This window comes from Aedes albopictus, chromosome 3 (genome assembly GCF_035046485.1).
Source record: "Aedes albopictus strain Foshan chromosome 3, AalbF5, whole genome shotgun sequence".
In the NCBI taxonomy this organism is placed as follows: Eukaryota; Metazoa; Arthropoda; class Insecta; order Diptera; family Culicidae; genus Aedes; species Aedes albopictus.
In genome coordinates this window covers 89529318-89555215 of record NC_085138.1, presented here as the reverse complement: position 1 = coordinate 89555215, position 25898 = coordinate 89529318, and the positions used below count along the sequence as shown (strand labels likewise).

Genomic DNA, 25898 nt, shown 5'->3' with positions numbered 1-25898 from the left:
ATCAGAATTTTTTGAAAACCTTTCTCTAAGCGTTTTAACATATTTCCAAACCCTCAAAAAGTCGTTCGGGAAATGTTTCGAAACTCCAAAAATTCTGCAGTCAGATTTTTATTTTCATTTTTTTTTTGGTGAACTTTTTTCAAAGCGTTTTAACATGTTCCCAAAATAAAAAAAAATAAAAAAAAACGGAAAAAAACATTAAAAATGTTTTTTTGGGAAATATTACGTAAATCGATCATTTTTCCACTTCTACCCGATTATTTTTCTGCACGGGTTGTTTTTTTTTGCTACAACTCAGTCAATTTTAATCCAATTGACTTGATTTTCCGTACGCGGAAAGTGTCTACACATGTGTACAAAATTTCATGAGAATCAGTTCAAAATTGACTGCATTACAGCAAAAAAACCCGACCCGTGCAAAAAAAAAAAACGGATGCATTCAGATTTTTTTCTAATGTTTCAAAATGAATAGCTAGAAGAAACAAAAACAACACCACAAAGTCCTTCAAATTTCTCATAAAAATACTTACAATGGAAGGTTACAATGGTGTCCCCCGGAGATTTCAACCGGACTATTTTTGTTGCATTCTACATGTGGAAATATGATCAAATCCAAAACCTTTCGGGTGATGGGACAGTGGTATAGTCAGGAGGGGACCTCAAAGGGGAAAATTTGACAAAATATAACATTAAAATTTTTTTGAAAAAGCTCAAACGCCATCAATATACAAATTTCGAAAGATATTGTAGTAGAAACAGGCAGAATATGCATGAATACATGATTTTGCAAGAAATTTAACTGAGATGGGTGATGCACATGGTGATACACGTTTATTAAAATAATGTCAATTGGTTCTGATCTTGCCAACGCCTATGGTAAACTAAATTTGTTACTAAATCATGTATTCATGCATATTCCTCCAGTTCCTACTACAATATGTTTTGAAATTTGCATATTGATGACGTTCGAGCTTTTTCAAAAATATTAAATTTGGTCAAATTTGCCCCTTTGAGAGCCCCTCCTGACTACACCCATCACCCGGTCCGGTTGAAATCCACGGGGAACACCATCGTAACCTTCCCTTGTTAGATTTTTTTTTCAGATTTTTTTAAGAACTTTCCTCGAAGAACTTCAACGTATGATAAGAGAAAAGCAACACAAAAAATCTTTAACCCTCGAATAATCGCGCTGTTGTATTTTGTACAACACGTTGAAAAAAAAAACTCGCTTTTTGTACTCCGCTTTAGTGTGGTGCTGACGCAGGTAGCCAACCGCGCGAGTTACGGAAGGTTAAAAAGTTCTGGGGGAAATATTTCGAAAATCTGAACATTCCGTCAAAAAACATTCAGTTTCGTTGAGAACTTTCCTCAACGCGTTTCTTTATATTTCCAAAACAAAAGGAAAAGAGAAAAAACAGGAAAATTCGATCTCGATTTTAGAGAAAATGAACAGAAAAAGGCATTCAAAAAGTCCTTCGGTGAAAATCCTTCGAATATATAAAAGTTCCGTCTTGAAACGTTCAGTTTTTTGGAGAACTCATTGCGTTTTTACTTATTTTCAAAACGAAAGAGAAAAGAACCAGAAAAAATACCTTCAAAAAGTCCATTAGGAAATACTTCAAAAATAAAAAAAACGCCTAAAAAGTATCCAGATATTTCTTAATAAGTTTACTGGAGAACTTTCCTCGAAGCGATTCAACATTATCCAAAACGAACATAGAAAAGCAACAGAAAAATACCTTCAAAAAATCATGCGGGAAAAATTTCTAAAATCTCAAAATTCCGTTTAAAAACCTTCAGATTTCAGTTTTTTTTCAGATGTTTTTTTTTGGAGAACTCTCCTCAAAGCACTTCAAGATATTCACAAAATAAACAGAAAAATGCCTTCAAGAGATTCTTAAAAAAATTCGAAAATCTAAAAATATAATCTAAAAAATAGTCAGTTTTTTCGGATATTTTGGAATTTTTTTTCGACATATTTCCAAAATGGAATGCAAGAAACGGAAGAAAATCTAGAACGAAGTGTACAGATTTTAGAAAAAACTTTCAGAAAGTGATTCGGTGGAAATGTTTCGAAAATATGAAATACCCATTTAAAACATTTAGGTTTTTTTTTGAGAATTTTCCTCTACGTGTTTCCACACTTTTCCAAAGTGAAAGAGAAAAACAGACAAATTCCATCTAAAAGTGTTCAGATATTAGAGAAAATAAACAGAAAAAAGGCATTCAAGAAGTCCTTCGAAAATATAAAAAAAAAATCCGTCTTAAAACATTCAGTTTTTTTTTGGAGAACTTATTGCGTTTCTACATATTTCCAAAACGAAAAAGAAAAGATACAGAAAATACCTTCAAAAAGTCCTGTGGGAAATACTTCGAAAATTTAAAAATTCTGTCTAAAATGTATTCGGATATTTTTCCAGAACTATTCTGGAGAACTTTCTTTGAAGCGGTTTCACATATTTCCAAAATGACCAGAGAAAAGTGAAAAAAAATACCTTAAAAAATCATGCGTGATTTTTGTTCTAAAATATGAAAATTCCGTCTAAAAAAAGTTTTTTTTTTCATATTTTTTCGAGAACTTTTCTCAAAGCGTTTTAAGATATTCCCAAAACAAAAAAAAATATCTTCAAAGGGTTCGCCAGGATTTTTTTTTGAAAATTCAAAAAAAAAACAATCTAAAACCATTCAGTTTTTTTTTTGGAAAACTATTCTCGCGGCATTTTGTGCTGCATATTTCCAAAATGGAATACAAGAAACAAGAAGAAGACCTTTAAAAAGTTCTTTGGTGGTAATATCTCAAAAAATCTGAAAATCCGTAAAAAACAATATTTTTTTTCCGATTTCCCGAACATTTTTTAAATGAATTCCTGGAGGAATCCATCCTAGAGATACGCTTGGTGGAAATCCTGGAGGAATTTCTGAGAAAATACATAGAGGAATATCTGGCAGGATTTTTGATGAATTCTCTGTGTGAATTTCTGCAGGAATCTATGCAAGAACGTCTTCTGGCTTTTCCGGAAGAATCCTTATAAGAATCTCTGAAAGAATCTGAAAAAAAAATGCTAAAGGAATCCTTGGAGGATTTTCTAAGCGTTTCTTAAGAAATCCTTAGAGTAGTTAAAGAATAAAGAAACTTAGGTAATTTCCTTAATAATCTCTTGGAGGAAATTCTTTAGAAAGCCTCTGAGAAAATTTTGAATGAGTTCTGAATTTCTGATTCTCAATGCATCTGTAAATCATATTCTAAAAAAATCCATGGAGTATTTTTTGAGAAAGTTCACGGAAGGTTTTCTGAATGAATACTTTGAAAATTTTTTGGAGGAATCTCTATGAAAAAAAAACTGGAGAAATTCGTAGAGAATTTCTTCAAAAAAGCTTGAGAGATATTTTCAGGAACTCGTGAAAGATTTTTCAAATGAAGCCTAGGATGGATTTCAGTAAGGGTCCATAAAACAATTATCGAACAATCTATGAAAGTTGAAAGTTGAAAGCCACGGGAGATTTTCTGAAAGAATCCCTCGAAAAAAACGTGCAGAGTCCCCTAGGGGAGTTTCTATGGGAATCCTTGCACACCGAGAAAAATTTCTACTCAATGACTGAGTTGGCCTTACTCAGAAATCGAAAAATCCTTTGTTTTCTTACTCAGTTTCGGCTAAAAGTGGGACAACCCATTGGCAATGGGTTGTCCCACTTTTAACGGAAACTGAGTAAGAAAACAAAGGATTTTTCGATTTCTGAGTAAGACCAACTCAACCACTGAGTAGAAATTTTTCCCTGTGCAGAAAATTCCCGAATGCATCTCACACAGTTTTTTGAAGAGTCCCTGGGAGAATTTCTATAGAAATCCCAGGAAGATTTTCTGACAGAAATTTTGATTAAAAAAATCCCTGGAGCAATTTCTAAAGCAAACCCCGGTGAAATATTTGGAAAAAATGCTAGGAAGATCGTTTGAGAGAATGCTTAAAGACATTTCCGAAGGAAAAAAAAATCTAGAAAAGTCCCGAAAAAATAGGGTGAAGCTCTGAAGAATTTTGTAAAGAAATCCCTGGAGGAATTTCTACAAAAAAACTCATACACAACTTTCTTACACAACTCTTTGTGTATACACAACTCTTTGAAATTGGAAGTTGCTGAGGGTATTTCTGGCGAAATCCTTTGAAGAATTTTCGAAGTAACCCAGGTTTATTTCTGAAAAAAATCTTTGAACGAATTTTTGAAAGAATCCCTGGAGAAATTTCAGTTCAAATTCATGGATAATTAAAAAAATGGAAGAATTTCATGCAAGAGGCTTTGAAAGAATTCTTCGTGGAATTTGTGGAATAGGAAGAATTTCTAAACAAATCCCCGTAGATAGTTTCCGAATGAATCCATGGAAAAAAAAACTTGAAAGAATCCATGAGGGAATTTTTGGCCGAATACTCGAACAAATTTCCGGAAGATTTTTTTTAGAAAGATTTTGTTTGGAAAGAAACGGTTTGGCACGGATTTCACGGTTTCCAAATTGTAACAGCCCTGAAAATCAAATCAAGAACAGACATGCTATGCTACCTAAAGTCGGTCAATTTTCGAAACTTTCGGTTTGATGGTAGGAAGAATTTGAACTTTGCAAGCCAGTAGTCACATTGGCAATTGGTGGAACAATGCGTTCGAAAATTATTTGAGCTGTTACCTGCTTTATTGCTGATAGGAAAATTATTTGCTCGCAGGTGTTTGCCTGAGAATGAGTATGAATTAATTGTTTATTGGTGACACAATTTGAATACGTAGATAGAATTGAAATTCCCATTCATCTGCCGGGCATGGATTTTAACAACTTTTTTACATTTAAATTAATCATGCGCAGAAGAATGTTATAATGGCAAAATTCAATTTTCGAAGTCACGTGGAACTCAACACATTTAGTAGTTATAACTATCATGGATTCAGTTAATATATATCCGGACAATCAGTAACACTGTCACTCAAATTGTTTCAATCGTTTTGTAACAAGGTGTTACCAACAGCTCCGGTATACGTCTACATAGTTCCTGATCTCATTATCTGCCACAGAATGGGAACACATCTGTTTGTAAGCCAAGTAAACAACTGCATTTCCAACGGGGTTGTCCCCAACTGGAGCGCCAGGCGGAAAGTAAATATTTTCGTCTTACACCTGTGGCAACAGCAATAATCGGCCCTCATCGGAACAAACTGCAATAAATTCCAGACAAATGCACCAACTGTCACCGTTTTATGGTTAGATAAGACTGGACCTCCCACCGCGACATTATTCCACCACAAACTGCTGTTGTGTACATAACGACTACATTATTAGGCGTCAAATTTGATGCATCCAACAGGTTTGCCACAAACATTACAGTTCTGATAAGTAGCTGGTTATCTTCACCCAGACCAGACCGATGGATGAGTGATGCAACAGTTTCGAATGTTTACGAGTCTCTTCTAGTGTCAAAGAAATAAACCTCAGCTACCGAAACGTAAATATTTGCGCAAAATCGCTTCCCGACTTGTGTGCCCCTTTTCTGTTGATTGAACAACTGGAAACAACGACGACAACAACAACAAAAATCCCATTACAACATGCCTTCTCGTTTGGCAGCGATCTCACTTAGCTCTTGGGTTCGTTAGTAACTAACTGGCGACTGATTTTTTCCAGACTTTCAGAGTTGATGATAACGTTGCTGCGGCGGTCGATCGTCATCCGATTCTGCACCTTCCGCTACAGGTTTGCATTTATTTACATATTAGATTCGGACAGCAATTTTTCCCAAGCAGCAACACCAGGCGATATGGTCGGCCATCGGTGGCGACGCTGACGGTTGGGATTTGCTGCGCTTGATTTGAGTTGTTTTACTGTGAGTTTACGTGACCTCCAGGGGGAATATGCGCAAATTCTGTTCGGTTTGCGTCAATCGTTCTGAATGTGATCAGCTGTTGACGCGAAAGTTGTGCTCGTAGAGTTACGAGGAAGTACATCAACAACTGATTGTGTAGGATTTGATGAGCAAGAATAGCAAATTTGCTAGGTAGTGGTTTCATGAATTCTTGTACGTTCGAAACTTGTTATGATTGAGTTTTTGATTGTGTCTGATGTCTTGACAACTTGTAAATGTAAGCAATAAATGAATTGCTATTGAAAACTTTTTAACATGATCCAAATTTGAGCATAAATGACCAGAATATAATAAGAAAAATGATAAACAGGACATGTTCCGTTACTAACTGTTACGGTCGCCATGTGGGAGATACTCGGGAATGAGCAAGAAAGTGAATAAATGCACAATGAGCTCTAAGAGACACTGCCATTATTGATCAGCAATTCACGAGAACTCAGCGACCTATCTAAGAGCAAACTTTTTTCAACGCTTAGGAAATTATGTACCTGATATATATTCGGATATCAGAACACTGTAGAAGGACGATTCGGTTTTGTGTAACGGTCGCCATGTGAAGGATATTCTCCATAGGTAAATAATAGCATATCTCATTCAAAATAGATTATCATTTACGAGTGAAGTCAGTCGAATCCCTCACTACAGTATATGGCATCCATTGCTGCAGTGAAAGAAGAACCAATTCAATTCGGTTCGCTGACTTTTCAGACACCGCTACAATATGCGACTTAAACAGATTATCATTTCAGTCAATTCGACACTATAGACTGCCGTGAAAGTACCTTTGTGCTGTAATACAACTGAGGGACCAGAATATGAATATTACCTTCTTCTATTTAAACGATATAATCACATGCTGTCGTCATATGATGAACCCCGACCGATAAAAAGCTGAAAGCAGGTAATTATAATGTCATTACCATTACCATTAACTCCCAACAATGCCGGAGATAGCGACTAGATTTCCGACAGTAGTGCATTGATTCTAATGCCCAAACGAGTGTATACCTAACTGATAGATAAAATATTGACATTCACCCGGAATTGGCGAGAACAGCAGCCAGCACCGCAGCAAACAACTCATGGTAGGCAATACCTACTAAATCAAATAAATCATTCCGCACTCGACTAATCCCATTTGCTTAGACCGCCGCGGTCGCCGCATATGGCTGCGATCTACCTGCTAGCACCAACTCAAGTGAACCGTAGCAAATCCTTCGAACACTCGCACGCGCGCCTCCGCGGACTATTGCCTGCCAAGACTAGCTTGGAGATTGTAGCAGGAACTGCAACAGCCTTCATGCGGTAAGCTTTGCTTGCGCTGCTGTTTTTGTCCTCGGAGCGACTCTATCAACAATCGACTGTGCTAACGAGTCTACAGCCACCGATTGTTGCTATACGCAACAGATCCCAGAGGTGGATGACCAGACCACTCGGCCTAGTCCGCGTATCATCTAGTCCTAGTGAATTTCGAACAATGTGTGCCAAAATTATCAAAATTAGAAATGAGGCGGCAACTGCGAGAGTTACCAGCACATCGCGGCACTGTTGATTGACTTGTAATTGTCTGGCTTGATTTTTGCAACCTTTCGATGGATCCATTCATCATTTATAGATAATGGGCCATTGTTTTTTTTATCAATCGGTTGTGTGATTGGCTTCATCTCGTTTCTATAAATTGATAGTAAAAAATATCTGACTGAATAGGGTACGTGTACCAGCATTGGTCATCATATTCGCACAGGCAAAATTTTCACTTTTCAAAAAATGTTTTTTTTTTCAACTGGCTGTAAGATTTTTGTAAAGTGCATCAAACATTCAGAATTGATTACTGACAGTTGATCAACTGAATGTCGAAAAATAAAATGTTTCAGATGGCATTTTTTTATATGCAATTTTATGAGTTTTGATTTTTGATTTTATAATTTTTATTTTTGAACATCCCTACATTTTCATATTTTTTCTTGAAGCCTATTTAGGCTATAAATTTTTTGAAACGAACACTTTTTGACTTTCTGTGAAATTTGTTAAAATATTTTGATTTTATTTTTTTATAAAACATATTTTCCGTGTATTTTTAGTGAAATAATTTCGGAGTGTATTACATTTCACAAACTCTTTTATTGTGAAAAAACTTTCAATATCCAATAATAACACAGCGTAACAAAAATTAACTTTTGGTCTGTCTCAAGAGCAAACTTGTGTGTCTCCGAAGGATTTTGGGCCGCTGAATCCGAATCCGGGCTCAGATTTGCTCTAACACGTCACAATTTTGAGCTATACCTCAATTTATAGGGCAAAATATGCGATTTTGGGCTTTTTTGACTGCAAGCCATTAAGCTTGAAAATATTTTTTTAAGCAATCAAAAGGTTAATTGGTGAATTAACATCTAAATTAACGACTCATGCAAAATATTTCATTTTACCAAATCGAATTTGATAGTTTTAAGCGATTTATGTTAGGTACGATGTTTCCCAGACAAGTCACACTCCAAAAGTTGCATGCAAGTTTTCATACTAACATAAAATGCCTAAATCTATCAAATTTGATTAGGTAAAACGAAATATTTTGCATGAGTCGTTAATTTAGATGTTAATTGACCAATTAACCTTTTGATAGCTTAAAAAAATATTTCCGAGCTTAATGACTTGCAGTCAAAAAAGCCCAAAATCACATATTTTGCCCTATAAATTGAGGTATAGCTTAAAATTGTGACGTGTTAGAGCAAATCTGAGCCCGGATTCGGATTCTGCGGCCCAAAATCCTTCGGAGACACAAAAGTTTGCTCTTGAGACAAAAAAATGTTGCGCTGTGTAATTTTCAAAAGACACCAGCATTATTTTGTCTGCATAACATTGATAACTAACAGCCAAAAATATAAATATTTTCATTTATTAGAAAATAAAAAAATGAAAAAAATGCTCAAAATTCAATAAAAAAAATATTCTGCACTGCAAAAGCTAAGTAGCCAGCAATAAATTAAAAAGTACTTGGAAACATGTAAATGAAGAGCAATTTGCTAATTTTTTAATGTCTTAAGTTGAGGTATAGTTTGAGAATTTTTTTATTTTTTCTTCCCTGAGCAATCCAAATTTTGTTATTATTGGCTGGTATTTAGAACTGTTCTGCATATTCTCAAAATTATTTTTGGTGTCTTTTAAAGCGTATATTTTTAAATCATTGAAAAAATGATGTTTTGGTCAGATGTCAGTATCTTGTAAATTTTCCATTACAAGAAATTAAAAAAATCACGATTATCATAAAACCTTAAAATGTTTCTGCTTAAAAAAAATCGGTATCCCAGACAGGTTTCCTGGAAAAATATAGAAGTGTAGGGATTTTTTTATCTGTATTACAAAATTTTTAGCCAGCCCTAGGCTAGTTCATCTCGGGACCCACATTTTACTTCCCTTCCGAAGGAAGAACTCACATTTTGTGAGTTTGTCGGGAGTGGGATTCGATCCCAGGATCTCGGCGTTATAGTTACGTGCTTTAACCATCACACCAGGTCTGCTCCACCAAATATAGGGATGTTTGAACATAAAAAATGAGAAAAATCAAAGCAAAAATTATGTTTAAATCGATTTTAGATGGCGAAAAATAATCAAAATAAAAAATGGATATTGAAGGGTCAAAAAATGAATTAAATTTCGGTAACTGCTTCTTAAGTTGGGTCAAGTTTTTTTTTTCTAATTTTGTTATAATAGCTATCTCGAAAAGTTACAGCTTGTTGAACATGTTTTTGAAAAGACACAATTTTACTTGGTGTACAAAGCTTGGTGCGAACACGGCAAGTGACAATTTGATAGGTTTTGAGGCGAGCATAATAAAAAAATCTTCGTAATTTAAGCTTTTGAACAGTGTCCTTCTATGAATTTCAACGTCAAATGCAAAAATTTAAAACCAAATCTTAGAAATTAGGTTGATTTTGATTATACTGGAAAAACTTGTAATTGGAAGGCACGAAATGTTGCTAATTGACAAATTGAGAGATGAAATTTGTGAAAAAAAATCGCGCTCTGGTGGGATTCGAACCCACGACTCCGTATTCGGTAGACCGGCGCTTTAACCAACTAAGCCACAGAACAGGTAATGGTTAGTATGTTTAAGACATACCAGCAAACCTGGTAAAATGCCAGTAAAATGGGCAATATGTATCATTGTACTCTTGCTTGCGTCACATGGCGCAGTTCGGTCGTCTGAGCGTCCGACCGTGCCGAGTTCTCGATGCATACTAATTAGACACCAGCAAAACAAACTGCCTGGTGGCTAGGTATGCGGAGTGCGAGAGTAAGTCTCGGCTTCATATAAATAATTCGCTCGCACTTGTAGTTCGTGGGCACAAACAGGAGTGTGTTGTGGATTGGCATCTAAGCCGAAAAGAGAGATGAGTTTGTGAAACAGGAGTGTTCACGGTGCGGCTTCGGAGTCAGTTTGGCTTTATATTCCGCAGAACCATTACCTGTTCTGTGGCTTAGTTGGTTAAAGCGCCGGTCTAGCGAATACGGAGTCGTGGGTTCGAATCCCACCAGAACGCGATTTTTTTTTACAAATTTCATCTCTCAATTTGACAATTAGCAACATTTCGTGCCTTCTAATTACAAGTTTTTCCAGTATGTTTAAGACATACCAGCAAATCTGGTAAAATGCCAGTAAAATGGGCAATCTGTATCATTGATTTTGATTCCTTCCAAAATGTCTTCCATGAATACTTTTAAAATATTTGCTATCAATTTCATAATGAATCTCGCTGGGAAACATGACAGAAAAAAATTTGCCGCAATTTTACTAGAAAACCCCAACTTGGTATTCAATATTTACGAAGTATCTTCAAAACTTCTACGGGGAGTTATCTGTGATTTTTCATCAAGAAGTATTACAGTATTACTGTTTGATATTGTAGAATGATGTTAAAGAAAAAGTCAAAAACTTGCATAAAAAATTCATAGTCTTGATTAAATCGGGATATTACTGTATTACAGATCTTTTGCCCAGTGCACAGTGGGAAAAATCGATCCAAGAAACGGATCTTTAACGCCGCTGGTTTCGGTACCTGAAGTTGACCATTTATGACGTGAAATAGAACAAGAAATCGATTGGTGCTAAATTAATTCCCCGCACGGCACGGGAAGTGGTCCATTTTGCCCCATTTTGCTCTTTTTCATACAAGAAGAGGATCAAAATGTACTTTCAAACATCAAGCACGACTGTTGATCGTTGAAAATAGCTGCAGGTGTAATAAGAGGTTAATATCAATCATAAGAATACATGAGAGATATTTTCAAATGCTTATTTTGCCTCATATGCCCCAAAAACCTCTGGAAATCCATACTTTTACCTAATTGTGAATGGATTTTGTTGAAGTTGTTGTTTTTGCATAAACAAAAAACGCTAAATCTTTTGTCATCAGAATCATCTTCGGGAAATGCCCAATTTACCCCATTTTGCCCTATTTTCATAAAAAATAAGATTTTAAATGTATTTGTAAGAAACATATACTGCTAAGGAACACAGTAATAAGTTTCAGAGGTGCTATTGGAAGCAAACAGTAATCATGCGCGTATATGAAAGATCTTATCCCTATTTTACCCTACATGCCCCGAAAACTGCTGGATGATAACATTTTTTGTATTGTTTTGTAATATCACTGGTTACAAAACATGGAGTCATTGATCATTTTTGATGTATACAAATACGGTTTATCTATCTAGTTTTAGAATCATCTCGCGAGGGTACAAACAACTGTCTATTTTACCCCAATTTGCCCTGATTTTTTTGTCGTCTCATGAATAAATTGATTTCCCGTATTTTCTTGTGTCCGATTTGATCGACTTCTGGGTACTGAAATCAATGTAATTGAAAGGACAGTTAAAATATATGACTTTTTTTCTAATTCCAGATTTTGGTGGGGAATCGAGTGCAAAATAAAAATTAATCTTAATCTTAATATTTGTCAAATATGCACAAAACTGATTGAATGAGGCACCTCAAATATGTACATATTGGTGCTTTAAGATGCCCTATTTTATCAGTTTTGTGCATATTTAAAACATTTTATAAAATGATTATTATGCCCTTAAGTGCCCATCAAAAGCTGAAATTATAAAAAAAGTCATATAACTATATGACTGTATTTTCGATTACATTGGTGTCAGTAGTACCAATGCAAAAAAGGAAAATTAATTTATTAATTACATGACAAAAAATAAGGGCAAATTGAGGTAAATTACACAGCAATTTGTACCATTCCAAGAATAATCTTGTATTAATCGATAAACCGCATTTGTATATATCAAAAATGATGAATGACTTCTGAATATTTTGTAACCAGTGACATTACAAAAGCATACAGAAATATGTAAATATCCAGCCGTTTTTGGGGCATGTAGGTAAAATAGGGAAAAATCTTACATATATGCGCATGATTACTGTTAGCTTTCAATTGCACCTAAAACTAATTCCAACGTTCCTCAGCAGTATCTGTTTCTTTTTTTTATCTGTATTAACGAGATTTTTAGCCCTACGCTGGTTCATCTCGGGACCCACACTTTACTTCCCTTCCGAAGGAAGAACTCACATTTTGCGAGTTTGTCGGGAGTGGGATTCGATACCAAATACATTTAAAATCTATTTTTTATGAAAATAGGGCAAATTGGGCAACTCCCGAAGATGATTCTGATGATAAAAGATTTAGCGCTCTTTGTTCATGTCAAAAATATCAACTTTGAACCAGTAACGTTGAAAATCCATTCATAATTAAGTAAAAGTGTGAATTTCCAGCAGTTGTTGGGGCATATGGGGCAAAATAAGCATTTGAAAGGATCTCTTATGTATTCTTATGATTGCCATTGACTTCTTATTACACCTGCAGCTACTTTCAATGATCTACAGTCGTGCTTGATGTTTGAAAGTACATTTTGATTCTCGTTTTGTATGAAAATAGGGCAAAACGGGGCAAAATAGACCGCTTCCCGTGCCGTGCGATGAATGCACCAATCGATTTCTCGTACTTCTTACGTCAGAAATGGTCAAATTCACATACCGAAACCTACGGCGTAAAAAGATCCGTTTTTTGGGTCGATTTTTTCCACTGTGCAATGTGCTCTGTGAACAATGATTAGCAATAGGATTAAGTGTTCGTTTGAAGCAGGGCATTTTTTAGTATCGTATTAATTGGTACGAAGGTTCTCAGAATTCAATTCAATTTTTTTCATAGGTAGGGTTAATGTATTTATGAATAAAAACCCTATTGAGAAAAAATTAGGGTCGCTTAATTTTTCGGAAAACTTCAGTGGAAAACAATTTTTTTCCGCAGACACACCCTACTTTGAAAAATCATAACTCAAGAACGAAGCATCGGAGACACATTTTGTTTTGTGAAATCATAAGCAATTTTTTTCAGCGATTAAAAAAATACAAAATGAAAAAAATGTTTTCCACAAAATTTTCCACAGATCAGGAAAATGGGTTGGAAAAGTCGAAAAAAAAACTAATTAGGAAGTCCGGAAAAATTCTGAAAAAAAAAGTTTTTGGAAGGGAAGCGACAGACAGACAGACAAACAGTATAGTATTTAGCCGGGTACAAAATTTGAAGTCAATTGGTTTGGAATTTACTGAATTATAGCGAAGAGTGCCGAGAATTCCAATGGCTCGCTACTCTTCTGGATTTTTTTTTAAATTTTTCATCGATTTTCAAAACAAGAAAAAGAAAGCATTTTTTGAGATTTTTTTTATTTTTATACATATTTTTTGCCAACATTCAAGCATATGTTATATATAGCAAATTCAAAAAATCAAAAATGTTAAAAAATGTCTGGGACCAAGCAAGGTATTCGAGACGTTTTTTACTGTTTATTGTTTTCTAAATTAAAACAATATTTCTCAGATATGTGAATTTTCAGACCGTTTCGAATAACATTTAACAAGACCAATTTTTTTCCTATTTTTTGTATTTTTTTATGTTTTGAATTTGTTGTTACTGCAGTATTTGTGAATGTAGAATAAAAATGTATATTGATATAAAATTTCAAAAAGTGTTTGCTTTTGCTTGTTTAAATTTGGTAAAAAATAAAAATTTGTGAAAAAAATAGTTAGAAGCATTTGACTTGCCGTTGACTGGGCTACTTGGCAAATTTTGTGGTTGAAAGCCAGAAAAATAATATAAAAATCGAAAACGTAAGGTTTTTGGAGAATGGATATTATATATTTTTAAAAGTATGTACTTCAAATACCTTCGAAGTTATAATTCAAATCCAACAAATCAATTTCAAGTAAACTAATTGCTGTTCTCAAAAGTTAGGTGAAGAATATTGTATATCAAACATTGAGCTGGTAATGCTCTTATACCAGATAAGTCCAAGATATAAAACCAAAGTTATAAAGCTTGTTTAGGTGAGCAGCATCCGGAGTTCGAACTGCGATTTGTCAAGTTCTATTCCAGTTGAGCACTTTTAATAAAATGAGACATACAGGGGGTGACCAAAATGTTTGGGATAGGCAACTTTTTTTCTCCCACAAAAAAATTCAACATGCTGTAACTTTTTATAGAGTGCATCAAAAAATCTCAAATTTTGACTGTTCATCAACCTGTTATATGTGCATGATTGGTACAAAATTGAGCTCGATTGAATAATTTTTCGCGAAGTTAGAACCGTTCGGGTAAAACACTATTTTTTAGACAACTCATTTTTGAGCTGTCATATCTCGGAAACCAGTGAACCGAATTGAATGAATTTTTTAACGTTTATGAACAATATATTGATACTTAATACAACGTTATAAAAAGTAATATTTTCTCACGACGAATTAAGTTATACCGGGTTGAAATTTTTACCCATATAGAGGAAAATAAGTCAAATATAGAATACCATACAATACAATCTTTCTTCAATCTAAATAGGCTCTAATATATCTGATTAGAGATAACTTGAGAACAGAAGTGGAAAATCTTTGGACATCAACACTAAAATTTATTGACATTGACGTAAAAAAATTACCTTTTTTCGAGAAAAATCCAAAAAGTGTCAATCTATGATAACTTTTTTCAACGTTCAAAACTATCTATGTTTTAATAGTTTGTGAAGCATCTGTATATTGTTAGTGTACGTTCAAAATTTCATTCAATTCGGTTCACTGGTTTCCGAGATATGACAGCTCAAAAATGAGTTGTCTAAAAAATAGTGTTTCACCCGAACGGTTATAACTTTGTGAAAGTTTAATCAATCGAGCACAAATTTGTACCAGTGAGGCACATATAACAGGTTGATAATCAGTCAAAATTTGAGATTTTTTGATGCACTCTACGAAAAGTGATAGCATGTTGAATTTTTTTGTAAGAGAAAAAAAGTTGCCTATCCCAAACATTTTGGCCATCCCCTGCACATTCGTAAACGAGTTTCCGATTTTCAAGGTCGGATGAAATGAGGCATACATGGAAATTAAAATGTAATTATGTAAACAAATAGGGCACACTTACACATATCCCGGAACTTCTTCGACAGCCTACTAAAGCTAAAGCAGGTACACTGGGCCGACTCGTCCTCGCCGTCCGGGCCGTACTTCTCCAGCTTCTTCGCCTTCTTGCGGCGCTTCTTCTCGGCCGCAATCTGCTGCTGCACGGAGTACTTTTCCCGCAGCTTCGGGCTGCCGTTCTCGTCGATGTAGTACAGCGTGTGCTCCAGCCCGTCGAACTTGTTGATCAGCTTCGGATCGATGGAGAACGCCTGCAGCAGGCTGGGATCGATGGTCTTCCGCTGGACTGCGGCCGCCGGCGCCGGGCCCGACGCTACCGGTGCCGTCGCTTGCTTGCCGATGCCCAGGCCCCCCGTATCGCAGGGCTTGGCCACATCCGACGGGGCCCGCAGCTCAATCTCATCCTTCTTAGGTGCTACGTGTATATCACTACTACTATCACAGGTGGTTCCTTTAGCTTTCAAAGCGTTTGGCCGAGGACTGTTCACGTCCGGTAGACTCTGGCAAGCTCGTTTGCTCAGTTTACTATCAGTCTTGCTCTCGTGTGATTGATCCAGTTCGATGGCGTCTTCATCCTCTTCCTCCTCCCCCTCTTCGACGCCTTGGCATTCGTCTTCTTCTTCTTCATCTTCGTCCTGTTCGCCGATGACGTAACTGGACTTGGTCGGTGCCGTTTGACCTTCCGTGTACTCTTCGACGGCACTCAAGTGCTGCGTGCTGGTGCTGGCACTGTGCGTCCGGTCGATATCCGAGGTAGACATGAACACGCCCGAGTCCGATGCCGCGATGGTACCCGTACCGAGTGGCGGAAACGTTTGATTGTGTCTCTGGTCGTCCGTTTCGCACTCGCTGTTGTGCTTGATGGCTTCCGCCCGACGGCGCACGATTATCGCCATCGTTAGCGGAGTGTCCTCCAGATTGATCTGCTTCATTGTGCCCGAATCTTGACGGACACTATCTCCCTTGTTACTCTCTGTAGACGGGTGTGAGTGTAAGAAGTAGAATAAACAACAATCTTTAATTAGCACAGATTCAGAGTCGGACGGTTTGGACTCTGCCATAGTCCCTGTGCCTCCTCCGTCTCCGCGGTCCATCTCGGAATTGCTCCAAGAAGTGGACGGGACGGAGCCGGCGATGGGTGCTGCTGCTGCTGTTGCGGTCAAACGAAGAGGCGCAATCGATTATCACCAGTAAGTAAACCCATACAGTCACAAACAGGGGGAAAGAAATGAGTGATTAACATGCGCGTGAGCGGACTCACTTCGAAATGATCATTACTGACCGTAGTCTTATCGCGGCTCCGCGCAGCAGACAATTAGGGCTGCTGTCTGGAGGAGCTTATATGGCTTATTTATATTTTGCAAGCCGAACGGCGACCGATACGGCGCGGCGCGTCCGGCAAACGGGCCTTGTCCAACTCTCCGCGCAGTTGAACCATCACTTGACCCCACGTGAAAGCAGTTACTTGCTCGGAACGCGCACAAAGGTACTGCGTCGTGGATGTTTACGAAGCGTCTTACCACAACAAAAGTGAACTGCGTCCGAATGAAACTGTTCAACTCGTCCGTGGACATACACAGTGCTCCGCCGGAAAATGAGGCAAGGAAAAGGAGAGAAGGTCAGGTATGTTGCCGGAGGTGGTCAAGAGAGGCCGCCGGACGGACGGGCGAACGGAGCCTGGGCTAGATTTTAATGGACGTGCTATTTTTAGCAGCCACAGTAAAACGCAATACCAAATCGAAGCGATGTATTTTTTGGGACGCTTGATTGATGGTGATCTGCAGCGCTTCTTACTGATGGATTCTTCAGCAGACCACATCAGATATAACTACACAGCCGGCGGCGTTGTTAAGTATCGGTTCGCGGCTACTGAAATGGTGTGCGGAGCGGAGGCTTGGTCAGTTTTACGGTTGGACCCGTACGACCAGTTATGCACATTCCTTTCTCCACTTCACAGTAGTGTGTGCACATCTTTATGTGGAGGAGCGAGGCGGTTCTACGTTTTCCATTAACTGTGAGGAATGCGAGGCAGGTATGCAGTGGGACGTCTGAGTGGTTTAGTCGACAGGTATGATTTTTTTATTGAAACAATTACAAAATTGTGATCAAATTTGAGTTTGTTATAAAACTGAGCGTACTAAAATTTTGTACTACATAAATGTGTGACCGTTGGATGAAGTTGTGAAAAAATCGCGTTCTGGTGGGATTTGAACCCACGACTCCGTATTCGCTAGACTGGCGCTTTAACCAAGTAAGCCACAAGCCAGGTAACGATTCTGCGGAATAGAAAGCCGAAAGAGAGATGAAATTGTGAAAACATGAGTGTTCATGGTGTGGGCTCGGAGTCACATTCTGTGTCTTCTAATTTTCAAGTTTCTCTCAGTACGTTAAGTGGTACCAGAAAATTGGTACAAGCTTGTAAAGGGCTGCATAGACATGTGCCCCCTAGAGCATTGCGTAATTTGTGGACTCCGCCATATTACTAGTATAGGAGAAGCAATGTTTTCACTCTTGCTGTGCATATCGTCAAATAACTGTGGAAGTGCTCATAGAACACTAATACTAAAAATCAGACTTTCTCCCAGTGGAGACGTTACGCCAGGAAGATTATTCATCCGAATTTGCTAAAACTAGACGAACATTTTAACTTCAAAACAACGTTATGATGACGCTTGCTTGACCATTCGACATACCATATATTGGAGAATCAGAAATTACAGAATGTAATTGGATATTATTCCAGGAATTTCTTCCAAAGTTTGGCCAAAGTATTTTGAATTTCTAGTTCCAAAACAATTTCAGGAATTTTATCACAAAAACTTCTAGGTTATTCTACAAACATATATCTAGCAAATCCTTCAGGAAGCTCACCATGATCTATGCTAGCAAATCTTCCAGAAATTTTACTATACGATACCTCTTAATCGGAACTTCTGTTGCCGTTAGAATGCTCCCAAAAATGTTAGGTATTCGGCAAGTAAAACTTTCAACGATTGCTCCAGCAATACGTCCAGAATGCAACTATGTGTGATAAACTTCTAAAAAATCATTTCTGGATATTGTTGCAATTTTCTTTGAATGTATTCACAAAGTGTATCAGAAATTTGTCAAAAATTCTTTTGGATCTTTCATTTGAAATTATTTTCTTAGGCTCTTGCTCTCTTGATTTTTTTTTAAATGAAACAATCGGTTTCCATACAAATTTAGAGGAAGGATCAAGATAACTTCTGATTTTTTCCTGATTGAAAATGTTTCTCGTTTTCACATTAAAAAAAACTTGTTTGAACTAAATTGGATTTTGGAAACACGAAAAACATTTTCCACCAGGCGAAAAAATCAGGAGATATATACCTTGATCTTTCCTCTAAGTGTGTGGAAACCGATTTTGAAAATATTGCACCGTAAACCGATGCAAATATTTAACTTGTTTTATGTCACCCCTTCCCCTTAACAAATCCCAAAATATTTTTTTATTATCTCAAATGTTTGTATAAGCAACGTTTGAGATAAAAAAAGAATAATTTGCATCACCATTTCGCAATTTTGATTCCAGCCTTACTTTTGAGAAAGGCCTAAGCAAACACTCTTTGAAAATTTTGGAAAAAAATATATTACAGTATTTTTAACCCCAACTCACGATTAGAAAGCTGATAGTCTCAGATTTTCAAAACATAGAAAATTGGAAGTGCATTGACCACAACAATGAGATATCGCATGAAACGTGGAGCAGCCATATGGAGAAAATTGGAGCCGTATTCATCTCGAATGCCTATAGAAGCCCCTGCAGGTGTTCTCCCAAGTAACGACTCCCTCATATGCAGTTCCGAGTGGAACTTTCTGGCTGCCTAAAAGGCCAGAGTAATTTCAGACTATATAAAGTTCCGAGGAGCACCTTAAACTGCTATATCATGTTGCTTAAGAGGCCACAATGAACTGTTACAGTGCATTAAATTTCGAAAAGAACATTGTTACCCTTTTCACCAGCTTAGAAGCTGCTCTAGATGCTCCTCAATTATGAATCGGAACTTTCAAGTTGCTGAGAGTTCATTTCGGTAGCTCGAAAGTTAACGCTACGATGCCTTATCCATTGTAATTTGGCAGCTCTTGTTATGTTCACGATGGGAAAGCTCATTCAGTCTATGATTATTAGCCTTTGGAATTCATTCCTTCTTTATATATAAGCGTTAATTTTCATACCGCATCGCCAACGTTTCCATCCAGATGTTGGGATTCTTCTTCAGGGTTCAAAACTAACCAATTTGTCTAATTAATTTCCAGCGCTGAAAAAAAAACCCAACATATGGATAGAAACGTCGGCGATGTCTTCCTCGAAATCCACCGAGAAAGAAGTATATTTCCCAGTCAAACCAACTTCTTAAAATATTTCGCTTGGAATACAGTCAGATTTTCCACACAAGATTTCCCTTTCAATTGGTCCAATAATCTCTAAGTTCCATCTAAATCGTTGAAATTCCTTTAGATTTTCTCACAATCCACCAGAAACCGTCGCAAGAAAAGCCACAGAGTTTTCTGTATGGCCACTAAAAACTGTCAATACGACTTCAGAGAAGATCTTCATAGATTGAAACTAAGATGTACGGATCCCTAAAGAAGTAACTGGTGGCTTATAGAGAAATTCTTCCGGTCGAAAATCTTGGCAAATTCGTCGGTGAAACTACTACAGCAATAACAGAAAGCCTAGATCAAAATTTTAGATGAATTATTGACAAAATTGCTGAAAAGAGTACTGGGTAAAGAAATCTGGAAATGATTTCTAGTCGATGTGCCTCCGGTAATTTATACAGTAATTTCTCCGAGAGTTCTTTAAGGACTTCCCAAGGAATTCTTTTAGGAATTTTCCCAGAAACTTTCTCAGGAGTTCAACAAATTTTCTTCTAGCAATATCACCAGTTGCAGTTCCTCCAGGAATTTTTGATGAAGTTTATCGATCTATTCTTATAGAGTTCTTTAAAAAATTCTTCTAGGAGTACCTACGCTTATTTAGAAGTTTTCCAAAGACTGCTCCAAGAATTTCTCCTAGAAATCCTTTACGAATTCCTCCAAGCAATCATCGAGAAAGTCCACCAAGGACTCCCTAAGGAAATTTCAAGTTTCCCTTGCGTTTTTATTAAAAAATTTTTTCAAATCGACTCGATTTGATCAAAACGATTTCCCAAAATTTCACCAAGGATAAATCCCATAAATTCGTTGAAACTTTTTTTTAGTAATTAGTCCAATTATTTCTTCAAGATTTCCACCAGTAATTTCCCCAAGGTTTACATCATGAACTTTTGTAAGGATTTTTTCAAGAATTTTGCCCACTTCTGATATATTTGCAGGAATACTTTTTCCAAAAACTCTCCCAGGAATTTTCCCGCAGATTTTATCAGGAATTTCTAAAAGCAAGATTCCACCAGTATTTATTCCGATGATTCCTGCAGCGATTTTTCTTAGCATATCTTCAACAACTATTCAAAGGCAGCATAAACCTCTCCAATTCATGCGAAAATTTTGCAGGAACTCTCTAAAGTATGCTTTGGGAAATTTTCGAAGAATTCCTCTAATAATGTTCCCAAGGGTTTTTTTTTCGAGAATGCTTGAATCATTATTTTTTGGGCGGAATCTTAACTATGTTTTACCTTAAATTTACGACATCAGCCTTTTTTTGAAAATTTATGTTTGGAACTTCTACTGATTTCCTTCTGAAATTCTTTGATAAATTCCTAAAACAATTATTTCAGGATTTCTTTCAGAAATTTCTTCAAGGATTCATCCAAAAATTTATCCTAGGATTCTTCTAAGATTTCCTCTAAGGATTCAATTTCGTTATTCCAATAAATTATTCTGGGTTTTATCCTTAGGCTTAGATACCTTCAAAGCATCTTCAAGAATTTTCCCAGGAGTCCTCTCAGGAAATCCATTTGGAATGCTTCCAAAGACTTCTTCAGGAATTTTTCAAAGGATTTCCCTTGATAGATTTTCTTGAGAATTCCTGGAAAAATCACAAGTTTTTTTTGAAGAATTATGTACCTGAGGAAGCTTCAAAGGAATTTCTGAAAATTTCTGAAAAAAAAGAACTTAGAAGAACTTCTGGAGAAAAATTTCTGGTGAAATCTTTTGAAAAATTCCTGAAAGAATCTTAGAAAAAAAGTATGGGACAATTCTTGAAGGAATTCCTACAAGAATTTTCGGAAGATTTTCTCAAAGAATCCTGGAGGCATTATCTCGGACAAGCGCTTTCTAGAATTACCGGAGGTACTTGCTTACGAAGTTCGAAGAAACTATTCCAAATTCCTGGAAAACCCCTTGAAAGAGTTCCCGGGGATTCATGAAAAAAGCTGGTGAGTTTCTTAGAAAACATCATGGAAAATTTGAAAGCATTTCCAGTATGTTTTCTTGGAGAAATTTCTGGAACAGTTCTCATAAGAATTATTGGAGAAATTATAATAGAAGTAATCCTTAAAGAAATCCTCCCAAGCTGCACACAAGTCACAAAGGTGTGTCGACAGCGCAGGTTTTTGGTTGGACACGAGCCATTTTTAAGTTGTTCTGCCTTTGAGTTAGAATTACATGAATGTAGCTTCTGTACAATCATAAATCTGCGCTGTCGACACTCCTTTGTGATTTGTGTGCTGCTTGGGCTTGGAATAATGTGTAGAAGTATGAGCTCTTTGAAAGAGGATGGAAAAGAAGGAAAAATATTCATAGGAAATTTTCAAACGTATTTTACGTTTAAACCAAAATCTGGGCAATTTTGAAAGAATTCCTCGAGGGATCCATAGAAGTACGATTACTAGCGAAAATTCTCGGAGATAGTCCTTGTAAAAGTTGGTGGAGATATGACACATAGTTTTCTAAAAGAATCCCTAAAATAATATCTGCAGGTATCTTAGGAAGAAAAAGTCCGTTAAAAATCCTGGATAAACCCAGGGAGGAAGAATCTGTGGAATAATTTCTGGGGGAAAATTTGAAATAATCCCATGAAAAATTAATGGAATAAGGCCGCCTTTCTCAATCAATGCGTCGCAACCCACCAGCCACCATAAGAAATGCTTGCGTCGGAAAAGAAGTTTGAGAAAGGCTGGAATAAGGATTAATCTTAAGGAACACTGCTAGAGGACTTCTTGGAATAATTCTGCTGTGATTATGAGAATAATTTCTGGTTGGATCTGTGGAAATATTACTGGAAAAATCTTTTCAACAGTCCTTGGAACAATTAGACCACGAAATATTGGAGTAATTCCATAAAGAACCCTTAGAACAATTCTTGCATGAATATTAAATGGAATTCCTCGATAAGCTTATATCTGCGTCATCTTTATTCATTTTTAAATCTTGTAAGCACGCTATCGATTTAAAAATTATCCATAATTGGAAAATATTTGTCCTAGCTTTTGATATCAATAGAGAATTCTATAAACTCAAACAGTAAAAATTTATTTAAAATTCAAGGAATGTTTCAAGGAATTTCTCCAAGAACTGTTCACTAGAATATCCTTAAAGGCTTCAGATCAATGAATCATTATAATGAGCTTGAGTATGTTTGATAACCTGTAGATACTATTTCAGTATACAGCTAGATCTGCTGCACCTACTTAACTATCTTCAGTGTGTAAGAATGTGTAGAACTGTTGACGATCGTCTATTTTAAGGCGGGATTGGCGCCTGCCACATCAGAGTACAAGTCAATGTGGCGAGAAAGAACGAAAAAATGATTATGCAATTGTTTGTCCACAGCAGACCATACATATATTGCTGACTGCACCCCAAATTGGACTGTCACAATAGTGTGCACACACCTTCGAAGTGTGATTGCAGCTCAGGATCACGTCGGATCGAGTTGGGGTCTTCGGTGCACTTATTCCTAGTGAATCAAGGAATAAGTACACCGAAGACGTCGAAACGATCCGAGGCAAATGTGCACTTTTATCACACTTTTTAGGCGTACAAAAAATAGTGTGATATTCCAATGTGGGGTGCAGTCAGCAATATAATACTGCGCAAGTCCATGCGGGTGTTGGAGTGAATATATAGGAGTGAATATAGGAAAGTGAATGCTTGGTAGAGGTTCATATTGATGAGTGGATTGCCGTTTGCTAGGCGTAAGTTATTTTTTGTTTGTTTTGAAAATACGTTGCAAAATTAGATTAAGTTATCATGCAAATATGCTTGTAAAAGTTTCGCTTAGATCATGTTCAAAGTTTCTTTGACTTGTTAATATCTTTGGAATGAGTCCTGGATTCTTGAAATCTGATGTAAATTGGCGGAGGTATGGGCTTAAAAAATAACATGTTGTTGAGCTCTTTGAACAACGCTTTCGTTGAAGAAAATTGTAAGCTTAGAGAACGACCTTTACATTTCTAAAAAACGGGCAGATCAATATCACTTCCAAATTTTCAATCAGAGAGTGTAGGTTTTCAGTATTGCAGACTGGTATTGAAGAAGAAATCAATCCTCCATAATATCATCAAAAAGCCATCTTGATTGAAACAATGCCTCTTACGCCCATTACACCCAATCAAACCGTGGTAATTGCTTAATAGTGTTCACCTACATCCATCAAACGACAAACACAAAACTGAAACACCGGACCAATTACCCCTGCCCATCAGAGAGTGGCAGTAATCGGTCGGTCATTACACCACCACCCGCTACGGAGATTTTTATCGGAAATCTATTAATATCTTGGCTGGGGATCGATTTGCTTCAGGGAATCGCGCCGGTTGTATCCATTCACTGACCGATCTAACTGCATACCACCCTGGGAAAGGTCGACGCATCGCAATTCGGCGGTCACGCTCTGCGAGTGGTTCGAACTCGACCCGGGGCGCCCGCAAAAACACACATCGATCAATGATCGTTTCGGTTTTTTGCTGTTTCGATCGAGTGGCAAAGCAAAGACGCCAATAGATCAACGATAGAGGAGGGGAATCACGAACCAACTTCATAGAGGAGATGCAAGAGCAAGATAGATAAAAATCGATGAATGGAACGTGCTGCACGCGGTGATGGACGAAGACGACGTGCAAGAATTGAGAGCTTCTCGTGTGATCGCAAAGTTGAGGTTAGTTGGTGGATGATGAAATCCAGTCGGACAATTGCGCTACGAAACGAATGAAGAAGCATCGAAAGACGGACATGGGAATGCAAAGACAACCATAGAGAAGGAATTGAATTCGAAATTCAGGACAACCTCCGGATTGGAACGGGCACGGAGGTCAATGTCGCTCAAGTCCGCCTCTAAGTAGTGGTGGACGGATGCATTATTTTCGAATGGGTGAATGTTTACATTCGTTGTTTGGTTTTGTTGCGGTGTACGGATGTCCCATTTATGGTTGACATGGGGAATCCATCAAAGTTTATGAGTGTTTGCCCCCAGAAGCAGTCGAATCAATTTCCGCAATGAATGGGTGACGAGCTTCACCATGAAGGAACGCTCATCAGTTATCAATTATTCAAACATTTTAGTGACATTCTCCCATTATGTTGCGCGTTGCTATCAAGCTGTGTATAGTGCCAATCGCGTGTCTCATACGTCATCGAGGCACTTGGGCTTTATGGTTCGCTGCAGTATGGCTTGATGTCGACAAAAAAGATGATTGTGAAAGTACTTACTTCCCCGTAAGTGGGACCCGTAAAATGTTTACGACTTTTTCGATAGAGAGCAATTGATGAAGTGCTGCGACAAACGACGGTTTGTTCAGTGAGAGTGTCATGAAATAATAGATTTTTGAAGAAATTTGTGTTCTTATGTGGAAATTTCATTTAAAAAAAACGAAATGCCCAACAAGATTACTGGTAAGGAAGGTTAGGTCAAAAGGGCGATTAGTTGATGATTCAATCACTCGCCTACTAAATATCACTGTACCACTGTGCAGGTTTCATAGAACTATACATATATTAGAATGTATAGTCTTCCCTAAAATTGGAATTGATCAACAATATTTTGAAAAGCTACTAGCTAGGATATGATCAACATCTTCGATTGATAGAAAAAAATAGGACGTCGCAAACTAGGATGTAATGTAGGATGTCGCAAACTCAAAACTAATCGATTACAGATTTTTAATCGATTAGTTCAAATAATCGATTATTTTGCGACATCTCTAGCAAAACGGCACGCACTGTTACTCTCATTTCAAATGCCAAACGCCGACCATCAAAAACAGATACGAACTACATACGTCAAAGCAACTGAAACTAATCCTTAGACTCAAAAACATCCTACAGCAGCGATTGTCACTTCGTCTTGAAAAACACGATGAAACAGGAAGCTTTGACTGCATGAATTTTTGTTCTACACCTTAAATTCATATTGGCATGACGTGCTATATTTATGTTTGTAGCGTATAAATGCGTTCGTCGCGAATATTTTTGTAAACGACACCGAGATTCAAAACCAGCTAGAAATGATCAGAGATTGACACATTCCTTCTGTGGATTTTATCACGATTTTTTTTTTCTGAGGAATCCCTCAAAAATTCTATCTAGAAACTCGTTCTGGGGATTCCTCCAGAAACACATTGCGTCGA

At 37.0% G+C, this 25898-nt stretch overlaps 1 protein-coding gene across 2 annotated transcripts in view; it reads right to left on the bottom strand.

Annotated features, from left to right (window-relative positions):
- LOC109415782 (glycogen synthase kinase-3 beta) overlaps nucleotides 1–25898 on the bottom strand; it is a 111056-nt gene that overhangs the window by 57420 nt on the left and 27738 nt on the right. For both annotated transcript variants that reach the window (XM_029872944.2, XM_029872953.2), the window contains exon 2: nucleotides 15371–16339. In XM_029872944.2, the coding sequence (XP_029728804.2) occupies nucleotides 15371–16298 (928 nt within the window). In that variant the 5' untranslated portion in view covers nucleotides 16299–16339. The remainder of the gene's footprint in view (nucleotides 1–15370; nucleotides 16340–25898) is intronic.